This window comes from Carya illinoinensis, chromosome 4, assembly GCF_018687715.1.
Source record: "Carya illinoinensis cultivar Pawnee chromosome 4, C.illinoinensisPawnee_v1, whole genome shotgun sequence".
Taxonomy (NCBI): Eukaryota; Viridiplantae; Streptophyta; class Magnoliopsida; order Fagales; family Juglandaceae; genus Carya; species Carya illinoinensis.
This window is the reverse complement of record NC_056755.1, coordinates 27,487,890-27,508,414: the sequence shown is the minus strand read 5'-3', so window position 1 is coordinate 27,508,414 and position 20,525 is coordinate 27,487,890. Positions and strand designations below refer to the sequence as shown.

Here is a 20,525-nt window from a genome sequence, read left to right as displayed (position 1 = left end):
TTCTGTAACTGGCAATTTAGAAATGGTTGGGACAGATTTAGCAATAGAGAGATCGAAGTCCAGAAAATCCCAAGGCCGAGCTTCACTCAAATTCTCCCCCTAAAGAGAGGGCTTTTGGAAGTAGGGAGTGGTTTCAAAGAAAGTAAAATCAAGGCTAACAAACATTTTTTTTGTGGCTGGATCTTAGCATTTGTAGCCCTTTTGGGTAGGAGAATAGCCAATAAAAACACACTTAAGAGCTCTAGGGTCCAGTTTATTCTGATGGTGATCATGAATATGGACAAAGGCCGAACAACCAAACATTTTGAGAGATAGACTTAAGATGAGACAAAAGGTAGGAAAGAATTCCTGGAATTTTTTTAGAGGTGCTGCAAAAGAAAGGACACGGCTAGGCATTCTATTAATGAGATATGTAGTTGTTAAGATGACATCTTCCTAGAATATTTTTGGCATGTTTGTAGTGAACATCAACGCACGAGCAACTTGAAGAATATGTCTATTTTTTCGTTCGGCAATTCCATTTTGTTGGGGGGTGTCAACACATGAACTTTGGTGAATTATCCCATGTTGTTGAAGATAATTTCCCAAGATACTATTTTAATATTTTGTGCCATTATCAATACGAAGAATTTGAATTTTTGTTTGGAATTGTGTTTGAATCATGTAATGGAAATTGATAAACATAAAATGAACTTTAGTTTTGTCTTCCAACAGGTAAACTCAACAAATATGCGTATGATCATCAATAAAAGTAACAAATCATCTTGTGTGGGAACGATTAAGAGTACGGGAAGGTCCCCATAAATCACTGTGAATTATAGTGAACAGTTTGGATGGTTTGTATTTGGATTTTGAGAAAGAAGTACGCTGATGTTTAGCAAATTCACAAATTTCACACTGAAACTTAATAGATGTTTTATTCGAACAAATCGAAGGAAATAAAGTCTCAAATTCTGAAAATTGGGATGACCCATTCTAGAATGCCATAACAAAAATTCACTATGCTTTGGCATAGATGCAGAATCACAAATAGCAATGCTTTGGCATAGATGCAGAATCACAAATAGCAATTTGATGTTGCTCACTCACATTAGCCTCCTCAAAGTAGTAGAGCCCCTCACACTCCTTAGCACTGCCAATCGTCTTCCCTGATGACAGGTCCTGAAAGACACAATGAGAGGGAAGAAATTTAGCCGAGCAATTGGAATTTTTTGTCAACTGGCTAATGGATAACAGGCTGCATGATAAATTAGGGACATGAAGAACAAATTCTAGTGTTATAGAGTCAAAGATTTGGATACTTCCTTTGCCTGCAACAAATGAGAGTGAGCCATCTTCAATTTTAACTTTCAGAGTTCCAGCACTAGGTGAGTATGGGGAGAAAAGATGATAAGAATCAATCATATGATTGGAAGCACCAGAATCAATAATCCAAGGAGTTTTGTATTGAGAGCTGGTACTTAACGCTTTCAAAAAATTACCTTTGTGGGCTAAAGAACTAGAAGGGAAACTCGTGGAGGACTGACCCGATGCATGAAGGGTAGAAATCATTTTATAGAATTGCTTCAACTGTTCAGCATTAAATGCACTGCTTGGAGTGGGATCTCTGCTCTTTTCCCTTGAAGTTGCTCGGCTTGATGATCAACAGCAACTTGGTAGCCACGGTTTCTGCTGTTTTGCCTTGGTTTTCAATCAGATGGTTTCCCGTGTATCTCCCAACATGTCTTTTGTGTTTCAAGGTTTTTGGCAATGCTCACACCAAGGACATTTCTTCTGTTGTCTTGAACCTGATCTAGCAAGAGTGCCCTGAGACACCAAGGTAGACATTTTAGGTCCAGTATGTCCAGCAGAGACAATCTCCTTTAGCATTACCTTACGCCTATTTTCTTCTTGCCTTACCTTTGAGAAGACTTTACGTGTTGAAGGCAGGGGACGTCGGCTAAGAATTCTTCGAACATTATCCAGGTCTCGGTTAAGACCTGCAAGAAATTAAAAAACTCTTTCATTTTCGAATCGCTTCTTGTATCGCACACTATTGCCAGTGCACTCCTATTCTTCTTCAAAACTCAAATTGAGTTCTTGCCGGAGGGTTGTCATCTCCATGTAATAATCCGTGACCTCCCTCTCCCTTTGCTTCATCTGCCATAGCCGAGTCTTAATCTCAAATATTTGAGAGGAGTTTTCAACATCAGAATATGTTTCATTGACAGTGCTGATGGCAAGAATAGATAAGTCTTGCTGATGGAGGGCTTCATGGAATTTACAAGCCAAGCAGTCACCATCGAATTTTCTGACTTCCATTTTTTGAGGAAGCGTCGGTTGAGGCTGGCTGTTTTGTCTTGCCGGTAAGATATCCCAGTTTTCTGTTGCCGTCAATTACGAGCTTAATCGATTGGGGCCATTCACGAAAATTCTTCCCATTTAGCTTCTCCACTGTGAGTTGAAAGGATGAATTATCAAGTCCAGTTGAGCCCATGGTGGAGATAACTTCTGTTTCACTTTCGTGAGTTTCATAGGTCATTGACCCTTTGCTGTTGACGGCAATTTCTGTCCTTGATAGCTAGGTTTAGAAAAAACACTAGCTCTGATACCATGAAATCAGAATGTTATTTCCATTACTTTCTGTACATGTAGTGATCTCTATTTAAGATACAAGGGAAATATCCAAGAAGAAAGAATTTCCTAGAATAAGAGCAGGAAATCTGCCTAACTAATTTATAGGAACATAGAAACTTCCTAAACAATATCTACCATAAATTGCTCCACTAATTACTCCACTAATACAATATCTCGATATCTACCACTAATTACTCTTCTCCATATTTATCGGGATTTCCACAGTTTCTCTATGGCCTTTTTCAAACTTGTTGGGAGATCCTCAAAGTAGACTTAATGAGTGTCTTCTATGATTTTGTTTGTGGGAAGTTTGGAAGAAGCCTTAATTCCACATTTATTGCACTTATTCCTAAGTGCATATAAAGGATTTTTGTCCCTAGTCTCACGGGAAGTGTCTACAAAATTATATGCAAAGTCTTAGCTGATAGGATAAAAGTAGCGATGGAGAAGGTTATACCCAAGGCTCAAAATGCATTAATTAGGAGGAGATAGATCTTTGACTTGGGCCTTATTGCCAAGGAAAGCCTGGATAGTAGACTTCCGTCAAGGATCTAGGTGTGTTATGTAAAATTGAATAAAGAAGGCTTATGATCTTGTCAATTTTGATTTTCAATTGTATATGTTGAGGTGATGTGACCTTGGAAAATAAAGATGTGAGTGGATAGTGCACTTTTTCTCTTCAATGCGTCTCCCTGTCTAGATAAACGGTACACCCTCAAGTTACTTCAAAACTATTGCAGCCTGTGACAGGGGGACCCTTTATCCTCCTTACTCTTTGTGGTGGTCATGGAGGCTTTGAGTTGGATGCGATATGCTACTGTGTAGAGGAACATGGTTGTGCCGTATGTGTCTTTTTTTTTTTTTTTTCTTTTTCTTTTGCAGAGGACCCATTTCTTTTCTTTGAGGCTAGTCTATAGCACTTCCGCCATTGACTGTGTCTGCTTTTATGTTTGGGGCTTTATATAGGGTTGGAAAATTAACTTGGTTAAATCAAAATTAGTCCCTCTTGGTGATGTGGAATATTTTGGAGGTTTGGCTCTTATCCTTGGTTTTAGGGTTGTCCTTCCCCTTGAAGTACTTGGGTCTTCAGTTAAGAGAGTCATACAAAGAAAGGATAGTATCCTTGAGATGATGGAATGGTGATTTATAGGAATACTACGGAAATGTTAAACTTGTGCAGGTCTTGTAGCGATTATTTTGAACCTGTTTTTATTTTTATTATTATTATTTTTTTTTAATCCCAGGGACAAGTTTCAAAAAATGATCAAGGGACCACTACAATAATTTTCTCATAGATCTCGTACTTTTTTTTATATGTATCATAGATCTAAATTAACAATCTGTTAAAATGCTATAATAGGTTGTGCTATGGTATGCTAGTCTAGATGAGGTGTCCCTAAGACAAATTTTTTACTTACAAGTTTCAATAATTCTACATATTTGTATGGTTTGAATAATTTATGTTAATTTCTTTTTTTTACCTATCAAAAAAAATTTCTCTCTCCTCCCTCTCAGACTCTCTCTCTCTCTCTCTCTCTCTCTCTCTCTCTCTCTCTCTCTCTCTCTCTCTCCCCGAAGGCACATTTATGTTAGTTTAATTATAGTTTTTTTTTTATTTATAAGTTAATTTAACTATAATTTGTTTATTAATTAACATATGATAAGTAGAATTGCAAAATATGAAAAAAATAAATTAGAAAATAATAAATTAATAATATTTTAATATTATTTTGGTTAATAGATAGATAATTCAATGTGGGAATCTCTCTTTAATGGAGTAGGAAAAAGGCAAAGCCAAATTTTGGCTTTGCCTTTGCCTTTTCCAATGCTAATACTCTTAAGTGGTACAATTAACCAAATGGAGTAGGAAAAAGGCAAATTTGCCTTTGCCTTTTCCAATGCTAATACTCTTAAGTGGTTAATTACCTGCAACATGAAAGAAGTATGCCCTTCATCTCATATTATGCTTGGTTAAATTTGGCGTCCTAGTGAGACTTGATGTTTTATGCTGAGAAGTATAATGTTAATCATATAACAAACTAAGCATGCAGATATTGAGGTTCTTGTTGATGTGAAACCCAAACAAGGGGACAAAGATAGAGAGGCTTCTTCATATGTGCATCCTCCAAACGATACATCACGAGATTTTGAGCCCAATTGTGGGATATTCCTAAGATCAAACTGGCAGATACAAGGATACTTACAAGAGCAGGCTGATGCAATTGAAAAGTAAATGATACTTTGACACTTTTCACGCACGAATTTATGAAATTGGACCTTAGGTTTTACTGAGACTCATTAATATTCTTCTGGCAGGAATGGAAGCTGTGTCTCTTTAAATTCTTTTGAACTTATTTTAAGGCGGCTTCATAAATTGGCACCTGAGCTGCATCGTGTAATTTAGTCTTCCTTCTACATTTTAATGCTTTTATTGTTTTGTATTTTGTAATTTTGCTTTCTTCACTTTTCTTTCTATAGCTTTAAATCTTGGGAGAAAAAAGGGGGAGGGGGGGGTGGTCTCCGCCCTCTGCCTCCATTAAAATAATATATTGGAACTATATTTCACCCCACAAAAACCCAAATCCTTTTGTATCTTATAATAATAAAAGCCCAAAAAAACCCTCTCCCATGCCTAAAACGTTTTTGAAAAATTCCTCCCTACAATTTAAAAATAACCCTTAGCCCCTCATAATCTTACAATTCTCCTATCTTCGGAAAAGGTCTTTAAAGTTCTTTAGTTTACAAAAAGTTCAAATTCAAAATAATCCCTTAACTCTAAGAAACTTGAAAAAACTGATAATTCCTTTTGAAAAATATAATTAAAAAATACATAGAGATTTTTTTATAAAACTAAAAAGTTTAGCCTGAATCTTTAATAAAACTGTGACCCTTTTAACTCAAAAGTTTGACCACAAAATGTTTCTAAATGCCGAAAGATGTAGTTTTCTCAAACCAACGAACAATATATGATTTATTCTCTATGTATTCTTATTTTCTTCAACCTTTTTCTTAATCTTCTCTACGATCATAATTTCAAATCGAAATATATTTTTTTTGTTGAAGAGAGAAAATAAAAATTTGTAACTAATAATCTGTTACAACCATGACATACTTTAAGCATCTTTAGGTTGCTAAACATGTTGATATTTTTTCACATATTCAGTTATGTTTTATGCGTTCTCTTTTGTATTATTATCTATGAAAGATATACATTATACAAAAAGTTATTATTATTATTATAAGATACGTTAGTCCCTAAAGATAAATTCCTGGCTCCACAACTGTTTAAATCCATTGATTTTCCGGTTATGTTGGATTATGATGTAGGTCCATTTTTTGCGTTACTTGAATAGTCTTTGTCATGATGATTATTTTGCTGCTTTGGAGAATCTTCATCGCTATTTTGATTACAGGTAAATCAAAATTCTATATCACTATCTATTTTGGAAATGTTCTTAAAAAATTCCCTTTGTGGTTGCTAATTTCCATGTAGTAACCTAACTTTAATAATGTAAACTGAAAATGGAAAAATGTGGTCTGGCCGCTTGGCATTTTTATATCGACAAGAGGTTTACTAGAAAATAGGTTATCAGAATGATTTTCATTACTTCAATGACCATTTACAAGTACCAGTGGCATGCTTTCGATGGGTGGGGATGCAATGGTGTTTTTGCTGGCACTGACATTTTGTGCAGCAACGCATTCTTGACTAAATTTTTCATCATTGTTTTCTCAAGTTTGCTCCATCTGACAATTCTAGTGACATTTTGAAGTTTGGTTTTTTTGGCATCTCATACTCTTAGCTGAGTTTTTCAAAATCCTGTAACCAGTTATCTGACTTGTTTATCTCTTCATCTTGAATTAGGAGGACTTTGAATTTCATCTCTATTATTTCAGATTTTTTTGGCTAACGATATTGCGAAACTGTACACATTGATTACTTGTTTTTAAATTTTACAATGGTACTTGAAAATTCGAACAACCACTTGTCTTTTGCCAGTATGGGCAATGCCAAACCAAAAGTAAATTTTTGGGCCAGTACAAGTTTAGTTCCTTTCTTCATTTGAAAATTTTCATTCACTCTAATTATCGAAACTTTTGAAACATTTTTTTTGCATGATTTGTTAGGTTTCTGTTGCTCCCATTATTTGCTCTCTATAGAAAGGTTCCATTGTAATTGGTTTATCAAAGAAGCGATATTTCTCTACTCTCTTTTCAGTCCATTGAGAAATTTAGCATCTTCTTACCAATAATTAGATGAAAAATAGATGTTGTGTCTACATGAAGGCCATAAACCTTTCCTCATCTGATTTTTTCTTCTTTGAATTTTACTTTTTTTTTTCCCAGTACCAGGGGTCTCAAATTAGGTGCTTTTGGTAATTTATTTAATATTTTGTTTTAGAAAGAATGTATCTCTAAGAATTTGTTCTTTCTATGATCATTATCCTCTTTCCTTTTCTAAATCCAGCCAGAAAATGTATAAAAGATGATCTGATCTGAAAAATGTTGGCACAAAAGTGCAGGGACAGAAGGAATTGATATTGTTCCTCCTGCATCTGGTTGCAATAATTTTGGACGATATGAAATTGCTTTATTATTTCTAGGGATGATGCATTTCCGGCTTGGGCATCCAAAGCAAGCTTTGGAGGTGAGCATGGGGAAACCATTGCCCCTTCCCAAATATATTCTTTCTCATTTTTCTGTATCATGTGTGAAACCAGACTTATTGTAGTTCGGGTTCATGCCGCTGCATTTATTTAATAATTGTTTTGCTTTACTGTGTTTAGGTTTTGACTGAAGCAGTTTGTGTTTCTCAACAGGTAAATTTCTATTTCTGTAATTCTCTGTTCCTTGACTGTCATCTATTGGACTATTACACTTGCATATCCTTTCTGGTTTTATCTTTTGAAGTTAATTTGTTTATAGCTTTGATCAGTTGATGAGATGTCTGGAGAATTTGGGTACTATAATGTTTGTATGGTGTTTCGTAATATGTAAACCAAATCCTTAATTTAAAATACGATTTGGCTGAACAGGATTACAGTTTCTGGTCTTATATGACTAGTGTGGTATGGATTTAGTAATAGGGCTTAGTTTTCCTCTCCCTATGTTTGTTTTTGGGTAACATAGGGAATGGAAGACCAATTCAAACTAAAGAAGGATTGTGGTCTTAAAAAACATGACGTGGACCCAAATTTTGCAGTTATTTAAAATATGATGCGGACTATTCGTTGTAAAGCGCATATTGGTTGTCGCATTTTTTATTTTGACTGTTTGTTTGGTGAGGAGCCCTTATGAATTTCTGTTTGTGCAGCAAAGCAATGACACTTGCCTTGCATTCACTTTAGCAGCTGTCTGCAACATGTTGTCTGAAATTGGTGTCTCAAGTACATCTGGGATACTTGGATCATCATTCTCACCTTCGACCAGTATCGGTATTTCACTCTCTGTCCAGCAACAATTGTTTGTCCTTCTCAGAGGATCTCTGAAGAGAGCGGAAAGTCTAAAGTTGAAACGCTTGGTGACTTCTAATCGTCTTGCAAAGGCTAAATTTGATTTGACGGTAAGAATTGGGGTTGCTATAAGAATTTTCACTTTGCAAGCATTTTATTCTATGTATGTCTTCCCCTGAATTTGGTAGCCTTTTTGTATTGCTTGTATGCATTATGTCCTCTTTGAAAATGAAATACCATGCATGGTACAGCTGCAATTTACTCCACATTGTATTGGTGCTTTGAGTACCTGTTTGTCCGTGTGTGACAGCTGTCACCTAAGGCACCAAAAAAGGGTTTAGGAGGCAACAAATCCAGTACTCAATCTATTATCTCAGTGACACGATGAATTACCTGTTAGATATATTTAGAGAGGTGGCTAGAATTTTACTCATCCTATTTTCATATTATGATGTCAAGGAAATATAAATTTTTATATCAACTTGTGCAGCATGTGCAAAGACCTCTACTATCATTTGGTCCCAAAGCTTCCATGAAGCTTAAAACATGCCCAATCAATGTTTGCAAGGTATATGAGGCCTTTGGTGGTTATTCTTTGCTCTTTGTACATTTCAGACAAAATTCTAAGTAATTTGGTTCCTTAGAGGTATAGTCATCCTTTTCTCATTAGTTTAAATTTGCAGGAGTTGAGGTTAAGTTCTCATTTGATTAGCGAGTTTGGCTCAGAAAGTTCTACAATGACAACGGATGGTGCTTTTAGTACTGTCTGGCTTAAGAATTTACAAAATCCATTGGGTTCAGTAGTATCGTCGCAAGAGAATGGATCTGGAAGCAATACCAATGCTTTCCAGTTTTATGCACAGCCAAGTTCCATTCCTGGATCGGTACTGCAATTAATAGGTTCTTCATACTTACTCCGAGCCACTGCATGGGAGATATATGGCAGGTGATCTTTATTTAATATAGACTGTATTTCTCTTATTTTTTCTTATGCTTATTTAACTTTTAAGGCTTTCTGTTATTTTTGTTTGAGTTTTCCTGTTAAAATTGCAAAGCATGAGGGATCCTATTTTGTTTAAGTCAATTTCTGACCTGGATTATTAGGTTGGTTTTCCCTTTGTGTTTTGCCATTAATGAAAGTCATCAGTTCTTTTGTACTTGCCTGTAACTGTCCATGTACATCTAGATCTACTATTCCTCTAATCTTTTATTTCTATAAAGAATTATTGGCGTTTTGTTCAGTCTATCAGAAAAAATAAGGGTGTCGGTCACACAGCACCAACAAACGTACGTATATATCTATGACTCATGCATGCATGCTGCATGTATGTATTGATCTCTGTGTGTATGTATGCATGCGTGCTTGTATCATGCATATATGAATATATATATGTGTGTGCGTGTAACTGTATTTTTATAAAGAAAATTCTATACACTTTACTACCATCCTACTTGCATCCCACTAAGTAAGATGTGGCATATTTACCACCATTGAATGATCATTTATTGCATGCTTCTTTATCATCAAATGGTGATAAATGTGCCACATCATATATAGTGTGATGCAAGTGGGATGGTGGTGTAGCGTATAGTATTACTCTTTTTATAAATGTAGTATATATATGCTCTTTCTATATGGATTCTCCTTGCAGCAAATTTGCTTTTACATGTGCATCCGATCACAAGAATGCACGTTTAGACGCACCATGACTTGTATCAAAGGTTTCCCGATAAGGGTGTATCAAAGGTCCTTGATAATGGTCCCCTAATGGTGTCTACCATGAGGGTTCCTAAACTCAAAACTTTCTGCATAAGAATAGCCCTAGTGATGAAGATATAGTCTCAAAGACCAAGTTCTTGATAGGCAAACGGAACTCAGTTACCAGAAGTAGCGTTTACATGATAATCGGTGCGAATAACTCCTAAACTCAGTTACAGGTTTTTAGCTTTCTGCTTCGAGTAGATTGGACTGTAAACCCCCTTTATCTAGGGGATTGGGCAATTTTCTTTCTCCTTTACCTTTGGAAAATGAAACTACTATAGCCGCCTTTCGGCATCCCCTAGGCTCTCTATTGGCAAATGTCTGATATTGAGAGGCTGTCCTAGCTGGATGACATTGAATTGCATGCGGGCATGAGAATAATATAAAGAGGGAATGCCTCTTCATTGTCTCTGGTTTGGCCCTTGGTACATCCTTCGGCTTGTATGTTTTAAAATGGTATGATTAATTTTCCATTACCAAACTACTTAAAAACTTTTTGAGGAAAGATGCAACTTAATATTGTGTTATGGCAAGTAGTCCTGTGTCAAATTCTTCTCATCTCTATTCCTCCCATTATGTCCACATGTCCTAGCTTATTAATGGGGGGTCTTTGGCCCATCTCTAAGGAGTGTGGGAGCAGTAAATAAATGACTAGATTTTCTACTCTTGAGCTTCTTAAGCTTTTACGATATGTAAGAATTTAACATATAAGTTTGAATGAACTCAATGAAACTGAAAATTAACATGAATCCAGCATACTTTTTTACTTGACCATTTTTCATGTGTTGTTATATGTAAGTATCTACTTTTATGGATATATGTAAGCATCTATTAAATTAAATGTAATTTTAGTTTTGAGGGAAGCATCATAAAGCTCACTGATTTTTATGCTATATGTTATCAGTGCTCCTCTTGCTCGAATAAATGCGCTGATTTATGCAACTTGCTTTACTGATGCTTTGAGGTAATTAGAAAGTATCTTTTGTTGATTTTCATTGTCTCTTTCACAAGCCATGTTATCTTCTTTCCAATAAAACCTTAATTTAAAATGACATTTTCTTTGATGTTCTCAGTTCATCTGATGCTGCTCTAGCATATGTGAAGCTTATCCAACATTTAGCAGTTTTTAGAGGATACAAAGGTCAGATTAAAAGCTTGTTCATCCCTTAAATGAGATTGGGTTTTACTTTTATTTTGTTTTGTTTACCATCTTTTGACATGAGATTGTCCTTTTCTTGGATTATTGTTCTTCATTTCGTATTTTTTTGATTGTGCATTTTCACAATATACTTAATATTCAGGAATAGTTAAGAGTCAGTGGCTTCTAGAATTATGAGGGTGGTGCGAGATTGATAGTTAAAAGAGTCATTGGTTTCTTGATAGTGTTGTAGAAGATAAGATGGCTTAGTTACCATCAAACAGTTAGAAGTTAGAAGTTAACTGTCTAGCAGGTGTTTTTTTTTTAATCGGTAAATAATAGTTTATTGAACTTTCTATCTGGTGTTTAGAGGGGGACTGGGTACAAGATCCCCTTTGAAAATATCATTTGGTGGGTGAAAAGTAACTCATCATGCTGTAGCCATTGCATGGCTAGAGAAGAAACATCTGGGAATGCCTAAAACTAAGGCAAAACCAAATGAGTCCCTGCGTACTGTTTGCTTCAGAAAATGGTCTCTACCTTTACCTCCTTTTTCTGAAACGTAGTTCTTTATACAAACCCTAAAGGTGTTCTTCTATAGTCTGTAGCCCTAAATCCCCTTTTCAGTCCTGAAGTCCATCACAAAACACATAAACAGAGAACATTGTTTTAATTGTTTGATGGAAACATTGAAAATGACGTCCACCATTGTGATACCCCATATGATAAGGATAATGGTAGGTGGTGTATGGGATCCCACATTGCTTGGAAAGGAGAAGTTATTGCTCTTTATAAGGTTCTAATGGGACTCCAATTGTATCATTGACTAGTCCTTTCGGAGTATAGGTCATATGGTTTGGGCCTTCCATTGGGGCGTTACAACCATATTTTCAACATTTCTTCTTGTGCCAAAAGTTGTAACCCATCATCTCACTGGAACCAAACAAAAACTGGAAATCAACTGAAAAAAGAAGCTACAATTTTACCCAACATGCATTTGCTTTGGAAAAGTCCTAATACACACCCCCCAATGGTGACCACTACGAACTGCCACAAGACCTATGTTCTGCCATACTCCACCCAAACCACCAGCAACTGTGCCCACACCACAATCTCAGATATCCAAAGCTCGTGGATTCTCCAAGCACGTCCATCACCAGTCTAAACTGGCAGCACTAAGATTTATAGATGATCAGCTCCCAAACCTTCCCAAATTGTTTTGAAACCGCATCCAATGTCATACCTAGCCACATGCAAGGCTGATCTATAGTTAATTTTATAGTAATCGCTTCAAATATTAGACCCATTTGATAGTCATAGAAAAGACCCATGGAAATCAATTTCATTGGCCGGAACCTTATATCGACCTTGGTCAATAGTTGGGCAGCAGGAAGTTTTGGTGAGTCATAGAGGAACTGAGGGTGCTGCTAGAGGGGGGATTAGGATATGGATCTCATTGGTGAAAATTGGAAAGAGAAGAGATGGAGGAAGTCAAGCTTTCAGAGAGTATGACAGTTTTTTGGGTGGTTTTGTAACATTTATCCATCAGAAATATGTAGAAGCCATTATGGTAGCTGTTGATTTTAATTGTCTTGTTTTCCTTTACACAAGTTTTCTCTCTCTTACCTGTGGTTGAAATTCCACTTCCTGAAAAATGTTGAATCTACTGCTCCTTTCGTTTGTGCACACCTCCATAGTGTGCAAAGGTGGTGGCCCTGTAATTTCTTGTGTTGCAGTTGGTAATTTTCATAATCAGACTTTGTTGTCAGAGGAGTGAGCCATGCTATGCAAAACTTATGTTGAAATGATAATGATTTTTCTCTTCCAAACTGCTAGTTTCCTTGAATGTTTGTGCTTGTTCCAGATTTCTAATGGAGTTTTATGATATGACTTGACTGTATATAATGCTATGTCATTTAATGTGGTAAGCAGAAACTCTCTCCCATGCACACATCCATCCACGTATTAATGCTTTTCATCCTTGATGACCTTATGTTCTTTGTTTCTCTCTATTTCTAGAGGCTTTTGCCGCTATTAGAATAGCGGAGGAGAAGTTTTTATCTGTATCAAAATCACGAATCTTGCTACTGAAATTGCAGTTGCTCCATGAGCATAATTTACATCTGTAAGTTGACAATGTGCATTCTTTTCATTATCTTCAATTTATGTTACGGATCTATTTCTAATCAATCTGCCATATGGAGCCTGTCCTTATTGCTCACAACCTTTGATCCAAATTCAATGTTGCACTCTCATATAGAGGAAATTTGAAGCTGGCACAAAAAGTATGCGATGAACTTGGAGTTCTGGCTTCATCAGTCACTGGTGTGGACATGGAGCTGAAGACAGAAGCAAGCCTTCGCCATGCTCGTACATTGCTTGCTGCCAACCAGTTCAGTGAGGTTTGATATTTCAATACCTAACATATTTTGTTCAGCTAGTTTGGTCCATCTGCAATTTATAATTACTTCTGCTGTAGCTTGTGTTATAAATGAGGAATTATTGTCTACCTGCACAGATTGAAACATTAGTTCCTGTACAGATGGCATCAGAAGGATAGATGTGATATATATTGCAAATATCTGTGTACTTGCCTATACTTATTTATCAATACAATTTTGTTTACTGATAAAAAAGAGATCTATATTGCAAATAGAAATAGCAATGGCCATGGTACACATTGAAATAATTTTTAAACAATATGGAGATTTCAGTGAAAGTTTCTGGATACTTTAATTAAGTTGTCTAGGTTTAGTTAGCAAATTAGTGCTTGGTTTGGTGAAATACTAATTGCATAGTCTGTCATGAAGACTGAAAACCCTGAAAGGTGTCCTCGATTAATGTAATTGTTTGTGTTGCCCATGTTTTTTATGTCTGCTTTAATGTGATGTTATGCAGGCTGCTGCAGTAGCACACTCCCTCTTTTGCATGTGTTACAAATTCAATCTGCAGGTTGAGAACGCTACTGTTCTTCTTTTGCTTGCCGAAATCCATAAGGTAAAGTGGCATATTTTACCGTATGCATGGTGTTTATAGTATATTAAACTGTCCTAACTATTATTTTGTTGGTTTTGAGTTGTTTTCAAGAGCCAAAAAAAAAAAAAATGGTCTCACTTGTCATGCATGCAAAAAAGAACGAAAGAACAATCAATTGCATAACAGTGTATTGCAATTGCAGGCATGGAATTTTTTTAATTAATATGTTGATTGAATTTGTTAGCATGAAAGCCTCCACAAATGAATTTTTTTGTAGAAGTATAGTCTTATAATAAATAAATCAACAGATGCTTTTTCCATACTTGATACTGTCCCTATGTTCATAAATGACTATTGTTGTGGTGGTTAACTGTTCTGCTGTATTAGCAAAAATAATAAAGACACCACCTTTTTGTACAAAGTTTTTCAACCATATCCTAAATTGTGGGTATTTTGTAGAACATATTTGTAAGAGTATCATTGTTTTACAAAATTTCCCTCCATTTACAAAAGAGCTTTGTTTCTATCATTACTCATTAGCCTATATTTAATATTGTATTAACTATCTTAAATATATCTATTAATCACTGATTTCTACTTCTCTCCTCTCAGCCTTGTGGGTGTGGAGTTATTCTCAACCCTATAAGTTTGCTATGAGTTCTCTTCCAATTCTTTATAAACTTAACTGCTATAAAGGGTAAACCTTAATTTGTTTTGTCAGCGATCGGGAAATGCTGTTCTAGGTTTGCCATATGCATTGGCAAGTCTCTCATTTTGCCAGTCATTTAACTTAGATCTTCTAAGAGCATCAGCCACTCTCACTCTGGCAGAGTTGTGGCTCTCACTTGGATCAAACCATGCGAAAAGAGCTTTAAGCCTTATACATGGGGCTTTCCCTATGATTCTTGGTCATGGAGGTTTGGAGCTTTGTGCTCGGGCTTACATTGCAGAAGCAAAGTGTTACCTGTCTGATCCAAGCTTTTCAGGTAAAATTGGTCTTTCTATTTTTCACATCATTAATATCTTTTGATGATAAGAAACTCCGGAGACTGCAAACACAATGTCTTTACCCAGTTAAACCCCAGACTTGTGTAATGTGCCCATCTCACTAATCAGGTAAATCATCGGCTTTTCTCCAATGGGACATAACCCCTAGAAATTGTTTGGACCCAGAGGTTAGACCCTTAGACCTAGGGACCATACCCCTAAGACCAAGGCCTTTACCACTCGAGCCAACCCCTAGGCATTTCACTTCTAATATTGAAACCTTTAGACTTCTTTTTTACCCCATTTTCATAAACTTCAGTAAACTTAGTGTTGTCTGTGTGTGTTCCCTGTTGCAATGTTGATTAATTTTTATGCCTGTATGTAGGACTTTTATCCTCAATTTTAGATGTTACCAATCTGATTTTGCCCAGGTTGATATATTTGTTAACTTTGGCTCAAAATGCGTGCTTAGCTTTACTGTCATGCACGTGTAATTTTAATCCTCAAATTTGGATAGTTGACTATAGACCTTAAATTTATTGCCATCCGGAGTCTTCAAAAGTTTGGTCATTTCATTTTTGCTAAACATCACATTAAATATAGAGGAATCATCTTTCAAACTTTTTAATTTATATGATTTCTACAAAAGATTCCGCCATATCAACCTCTTCAGGGGCAGAACCCACTGTACACCTTAAATCTAATCTTAATTATGTTAAATACCTCCGCCTACAAGTCCTAGCAACTCAGAAGAAGTTCCGACCTGAACAAATTCAAAGATATATTGATATAAAACTTGTTTCTTGCAACTGCAAATAGTCCAATGAATTGGATGGAAAAACATTGAAGATGTTTTGTTGATTTCATGGTCATTCTTATGCAAATATATTCATTTTTATTCCATGCTCATATCAAAGTAATATGAGGTCAAGTTGCTAATCTGTTACTAGCTCAACAACTTTATAGGGCTTTGAACTACTGAACAAACTTCATTCTTTGTAAGCATTTTTTTCCTGATTGGTAAAATAATTTTATGGATCATAGAAAATAGACATAGCCAAGTACATGGGGCATATAAAAGAGCAACACCTTGCTTGGTAGGCTAGGGATACAAGAAAGTCATGAATATTCATGCTATTTTTTTTTATAAGTAAGAAGATATTTTATTGATATAGAAATAGGCATAGCCCTAGTACATAGGAAGTATACATGTGATTCACCTAGTTAGGAACTAGAAACGGTTACAAGGAAATCATGGAAGCTGAGACCATTTAAGTCTATAACAATGGTCCACATAAATAAAGTCCAAAAAAAAAAAAAAAAAAAAACACACTCTTAAAACTCTTCCAAGGATCACTCACGAACCTCGAAATTTCTATCATTTCTTTTAACTCCAGATGCACCAAAGTAGACAAATTGAGACATCTTCCACACAGCTGCAATGTGTGATATCCCCGTGATCCCTCTCCAACTAGCTAGTAGATCAACTGCCCTCCCTGGCATGATCCATGCTAATCCCACTTTGCTGAAAAAGTAATTCCATATGGCTCTTACAAACTTTTTTTTTTGATAAATCCATATGGCTCTTACAAACTCACAATGTAGAAGTAAATTATCCACTGTTTCACCACTATTTCTGCAGCACCAAACAATGAGGATGATCCCACATTTCCTTAGATTGTCAATGGTCATATTCTTCCCTAGGGATGCTGTCCAAACAAAAAAAGAAGCCTTAGGAGGTGCTTTACTTACTCCGCCAAATGTTCTTCCAAGTAAAGTGATTACAAGCTTGAGTAGTGAGAGCCTCATAGAAAGAGGGTACAGAAAACTTTCCTGTGCTGGAAGGCAGCCACACCAACTGATCCACCACTGTATCAACAGCTCCAATGGTGTAAAGCAAGTTAAAGAACTCAACAAGAACACCTACTTCCCAATCATGTGCCTCCTTAATAAAACTGATATTCCACTGCTGTGAACCATTAATAATTTCGCTCGAGTCAGCCACCAAAGCATCTTGTTCCCATGCAATTCTGAAAATAGAAGGATAAGCATCTTAAGAGCCGTATCTCCAACCCAAACATCTTGCCAAAAACTGATAGGTCGTGTTTGATAAGTCAAAGAAAAAATGTATAAAGCAATTGACTCTCTAAAGTTTCAGATAAAAAATTTATGTTTTGTTGTCAATTTCAATTATGAGAACTGATACGTCCACAAAGAGAATCACAGAGGTAGTTTTTGTGATTCTCTTTGTGGAATTATATTTTCCTTCAATTACCTATAAAAAAAAAATTATATTTTCCTTCAATTCTCTATAAATCAACAAGTGCTAATGTAGAAAGTAAATCTTTTTTCCATATGTAGTAACAACTTAAAGCATAGGATAATTATGTTTTCAAATAGATTCATTGGGAAATGCATGTAAGAGCATGAAGACTGAGAAAAATAGGTTAACCTGAACTTGACACTAACCCAAGTGACATGCACTTGAATGACTCATTTTGTTATTCGAGTCGGTTAGGGTTGGCTCTTTCATGACAATAATCTGAATAACCTGACACAAATCTGAAAGACACGACATGAATTGCCAACACTAATTATAGCAAATTCTACGAAGGCTTATTTTGACGTTGTATGGGAAATTATTTATAATATGGGGAGGATGGAGCTGAGAATGTGTAGCTGAGTTTAGCATTAGTATCTCTGAGCCGGTTGAATTGGACATAGCACAGTGGTTTTGTAGATAAAAATTAGTGTGGTCACATTATGTGCATAGATGCCCTTTTGACCTAGTTTTGGTTTTAGTCAAGTAAATTATATTTTAAAGATTTATATGTAAGTTTACCCTTTTTTTTAATCTTTTTTCTCTCCAGTTTTTGATAATCCTGAGGTCGTACTCGATCCTTTGAGACAAGCTTCTATTGAACTTCAAGTGTTGGAGGTAAAGCTATCTTATGAGGTTGAATGCAAGAATATCTATGCATTTGTCAGTGAAATATGAGGTTTCCCTTTTCTTTATTCTTCTCTTAACTATGTATGCCATGACTCTGTATCCTATAAAAATTGAAATCTGCAACTATCAATCTTTCTAGCTATGCTTAAACTATGTAATTGGAATTTGCCGAGTTATGCAGATTAGGCAGAGGTGAGTTGAGGTTAAATATTGTTTAACATGGAGTTGCTCAAACTATGATTCTCCATTCTTTTGATTTTGTGCCCACTGTGATGTTGTGATGCTATCACTGTCAGAAAATAACATTTTGAACAATTTATAATGTTGTTACTTTTATGGTGGTAAATAGACTTTCAATTCTTGAATTCCCATCTATTTTGCAATGGGCACCCAAAGTATCAACTTCGATACATTTTTTCCTCAAAACTGTTCAAAAATTTTATTGTGCCTTTGATTAAGATCTTTATACCAAGTCAAAAATAGATCACGTGACATAATAACTAAATCTTAGTGGGGGTGTATATTAGAACCTTTTGATAGGTTGAGGATGCATACTAGAAAAGACATTATCTTGAGAGTGCAAACTACAATTTCACGTACAAATGCTTTAGCACAACGTTTCCTAATACATGGCTCTAACAAGAATCCAGTTTTCCAAAACTACTATGATGCATTGGTAAATTGTTCCTGTTCTCTCTCTCTCTCCTATTCCTGAAGGTGAGATTGAAATGCTTGTGTTGTACAGTATCACGAATTGGCCGCCGAGGCTTTCTATTTGATGGCCATTGTATTTCACAAACTGGGACAATTTGAGGAAAGGGAAGAAGCCGCGGCTTCATTCCAGAAGCACATGATGGCGCTGGAGAATCCTCAACAGGAGCAACGTTTTCTCTTCAGCATCTGATGAAGGCAGACAAAGTCAGTTTTTTTAAAATCATTCTTGTTCATTATTCGTGTATAAAACTATGACTACACACCGTAATTGGTAGAGAAAGTATTTATTTTGTACTTATTTTCCATAGTATTATTTTTACGAAACATGTCGATGTCTATTGCCTCTATTCAAGAAATCTTCACTCTGATAGCTCCTCTTCAAGTCCTTAAGAATCAACCCGGTCTCTCAGGTCAAGTCAGTTTGTATTTTAATGCTAAATAGCTAACATTTGTATTCCTTGTAGTTTTCTTTAAGATGGAAACTCATGCAAAGTTAGGAATAAATCCATTTTAAATGGCTTTTCATTTAAATGCATGACATAGTAAAAATGGTAATATATTTAGTATTAACCAAACACTTTGAAATAGTTTTTATATCGTTTCAAGATTTAAAAGAAGACCAAGATATATATAAATATATTTATATATCCGAGATGTTTTTCAATTCATTTGTAGGAGCAATCTTCAGTGCTTTAAAAATAAATTTTTTTTATAGTATTTGGCAATTTGCAAATTGGTGTGCTAATACATTATTTAATATAGTGTCCGTTATTTATTTATTATTTTTATAACACTATAGTGTCTATTATAGTTAATAGAAAGGGTTAAAAATAAAATCAATCCTTGAGTTTCACGGGTTTGTAAAAGGTTTCCGGTTCTCGAACCCTCGGCTCGGTGGGATGGGTCGAAACAAGTACATGCTCCAAGACTTAGGTCCAGGTGAGACCCGGACTGAGGTTGAGGTGGAAATCTATACGTGTAGGGTGGAATATCAAGAGGTAATATAGAGTACAAATTGACTAGCCTACAAAGATTATCATTGGATTTGAAATAAGAGAAATGGTACGTGTCGTTATAATTATATTTTAATTTTTACTTACAAGTTTAAGGTTTAGGTTTGTTTGGATAATGAAAGTGTTTCATTTTATTTTATTATTATAACTGTTTCAATTTTTAAAATAATAATAATATTAAAAATATAATATTTTATTTAACTTTTAAATTTTATCTTAACTCACTATCTAAACGATATATCATTTGATTGGTTGTATTTGCAAACTCAAATCTTGAATTTTAAATTTCATAATTTTTTAACATATCAATACTTGACATGTCAACAATTAAATATTTTAAAATTTTTTCTTAAGTACACAACATTTCTCTTCAAATATTTTGCAAGTAACTCCTGCTCTTCAACTCGTTGCTTCCACTACTGGAGCGTTGCTACGTAGACGTAGCATTAGTGTCATGTGCCAATTATTCTGAACCTGGCACGTGACACAACATGCCACGTCACTTACATGATTAAAAAAAATTATAAAAAACAATTCAGGTTAAAATGCAGAATTAATCCTTTGATTTTCGAAGCATTGAAACCAAATTAGAATTAAACACTCGATACAAAAGTGTGTCATGAAAGAGCAATGCTTGAAAATATTACAAAGTGGGTTTGAGTTATTGTACAGTTAATAAAAAGATACCACATATAGTTCAATTCAAATATTTATAATAGTTTTAAATATTAAATCATCGAGTAGCTCAAATAAGAGTGCATCTCATGTATTTAACGTCCTTGTCATTTTTTCTCATATACTCTTGTTTATGAAAAAAACAAAAAAATACTACCTCAGTTATATTTATCCTTCTCCTATCATCTACTCATGTAAGGATGACGGTTAAAAAAATGATGAATAACATTTCTCTAAGTTA

At 35.2% G+C, this 20,525-nt stretch overlaps 1 protein-coding gene across 3 annotated transcripts in view; it reads left to right on the top strand.

Moving 5' to 3' along the window:
* Window positions 1–18,966, top strand: part of LOC122307683 (anaphase-promoting complex subunit 5) — a 31,767-nt gene extending 12,801 nt beyond the window's left edge. For 2 of the 3 annotated variants that reach the window (XM_043120715.1, XM_043120717.1), the window contains 16 exons: window positions 4,668–4,845; window positions 4,933–5,011; window positions 5,944–6,029; window positions 7,135–7,264; window positions 7,404–7,436; window positions 7,931–8,179; window positions 8,560–8,637; window positions 8,753–9,015; window positions 10,736–10,795; window positions 10,905–10,972; window positions 12,989–13,094; window positions 13,230–13,371; window positions 13,868–13,966; window positions 14,667–14,931; window positions 17,803–17,870; window positions 18,628–18,966. In XM_043120715.1, coding sequence (XP_042976649.1) covers window positions 4,668–4,845; window positions 4,933–5,011; window positions 5,944–6,029; window positions 7,135–7,264; window positions 7,404–7,436; window positions 7,931–8,179; window positions 8,560–8,637; window positions 8,753–9,015; window positions 10,736–10,795; window positions 10,905–10,972; window positions 12,989–13,094; window positions 13,230–13,371; window positions 13,868–13,966; window positions 14,667–14,931; window positions 17,803–17,870; window positions 18,628–18,786 — 2,063 coding nt within the window. In that variant the 3' untranslated portion in view covers window positions 18,787–18,966. The remainder of the gene's footprint in view (window positions 1–4,667; window positions 4,846–4,932; window positions 5,012–5,943; window positions 6,030–7,134; window positions 7,265–7,403; window positions 7,437–7,930; window positions 8,180–8,559; window positions 8,638–8,752; window positions 9,016–10,735; window positions 10,796–10,904; window positions 10,973–12,988; window positions 13,095–13,229; window positions 13,372–13,867; window positions 13,967–14,666; window positions 14,932–17,802; window positions 17,871–18,627) is intronic. The other variant, XM_043120716.1, reaches the window with a different exon arrangement.
* The last annotated feature ends 1,559 nt before the right edge of the window (window positions 18,967–20,525 follow it).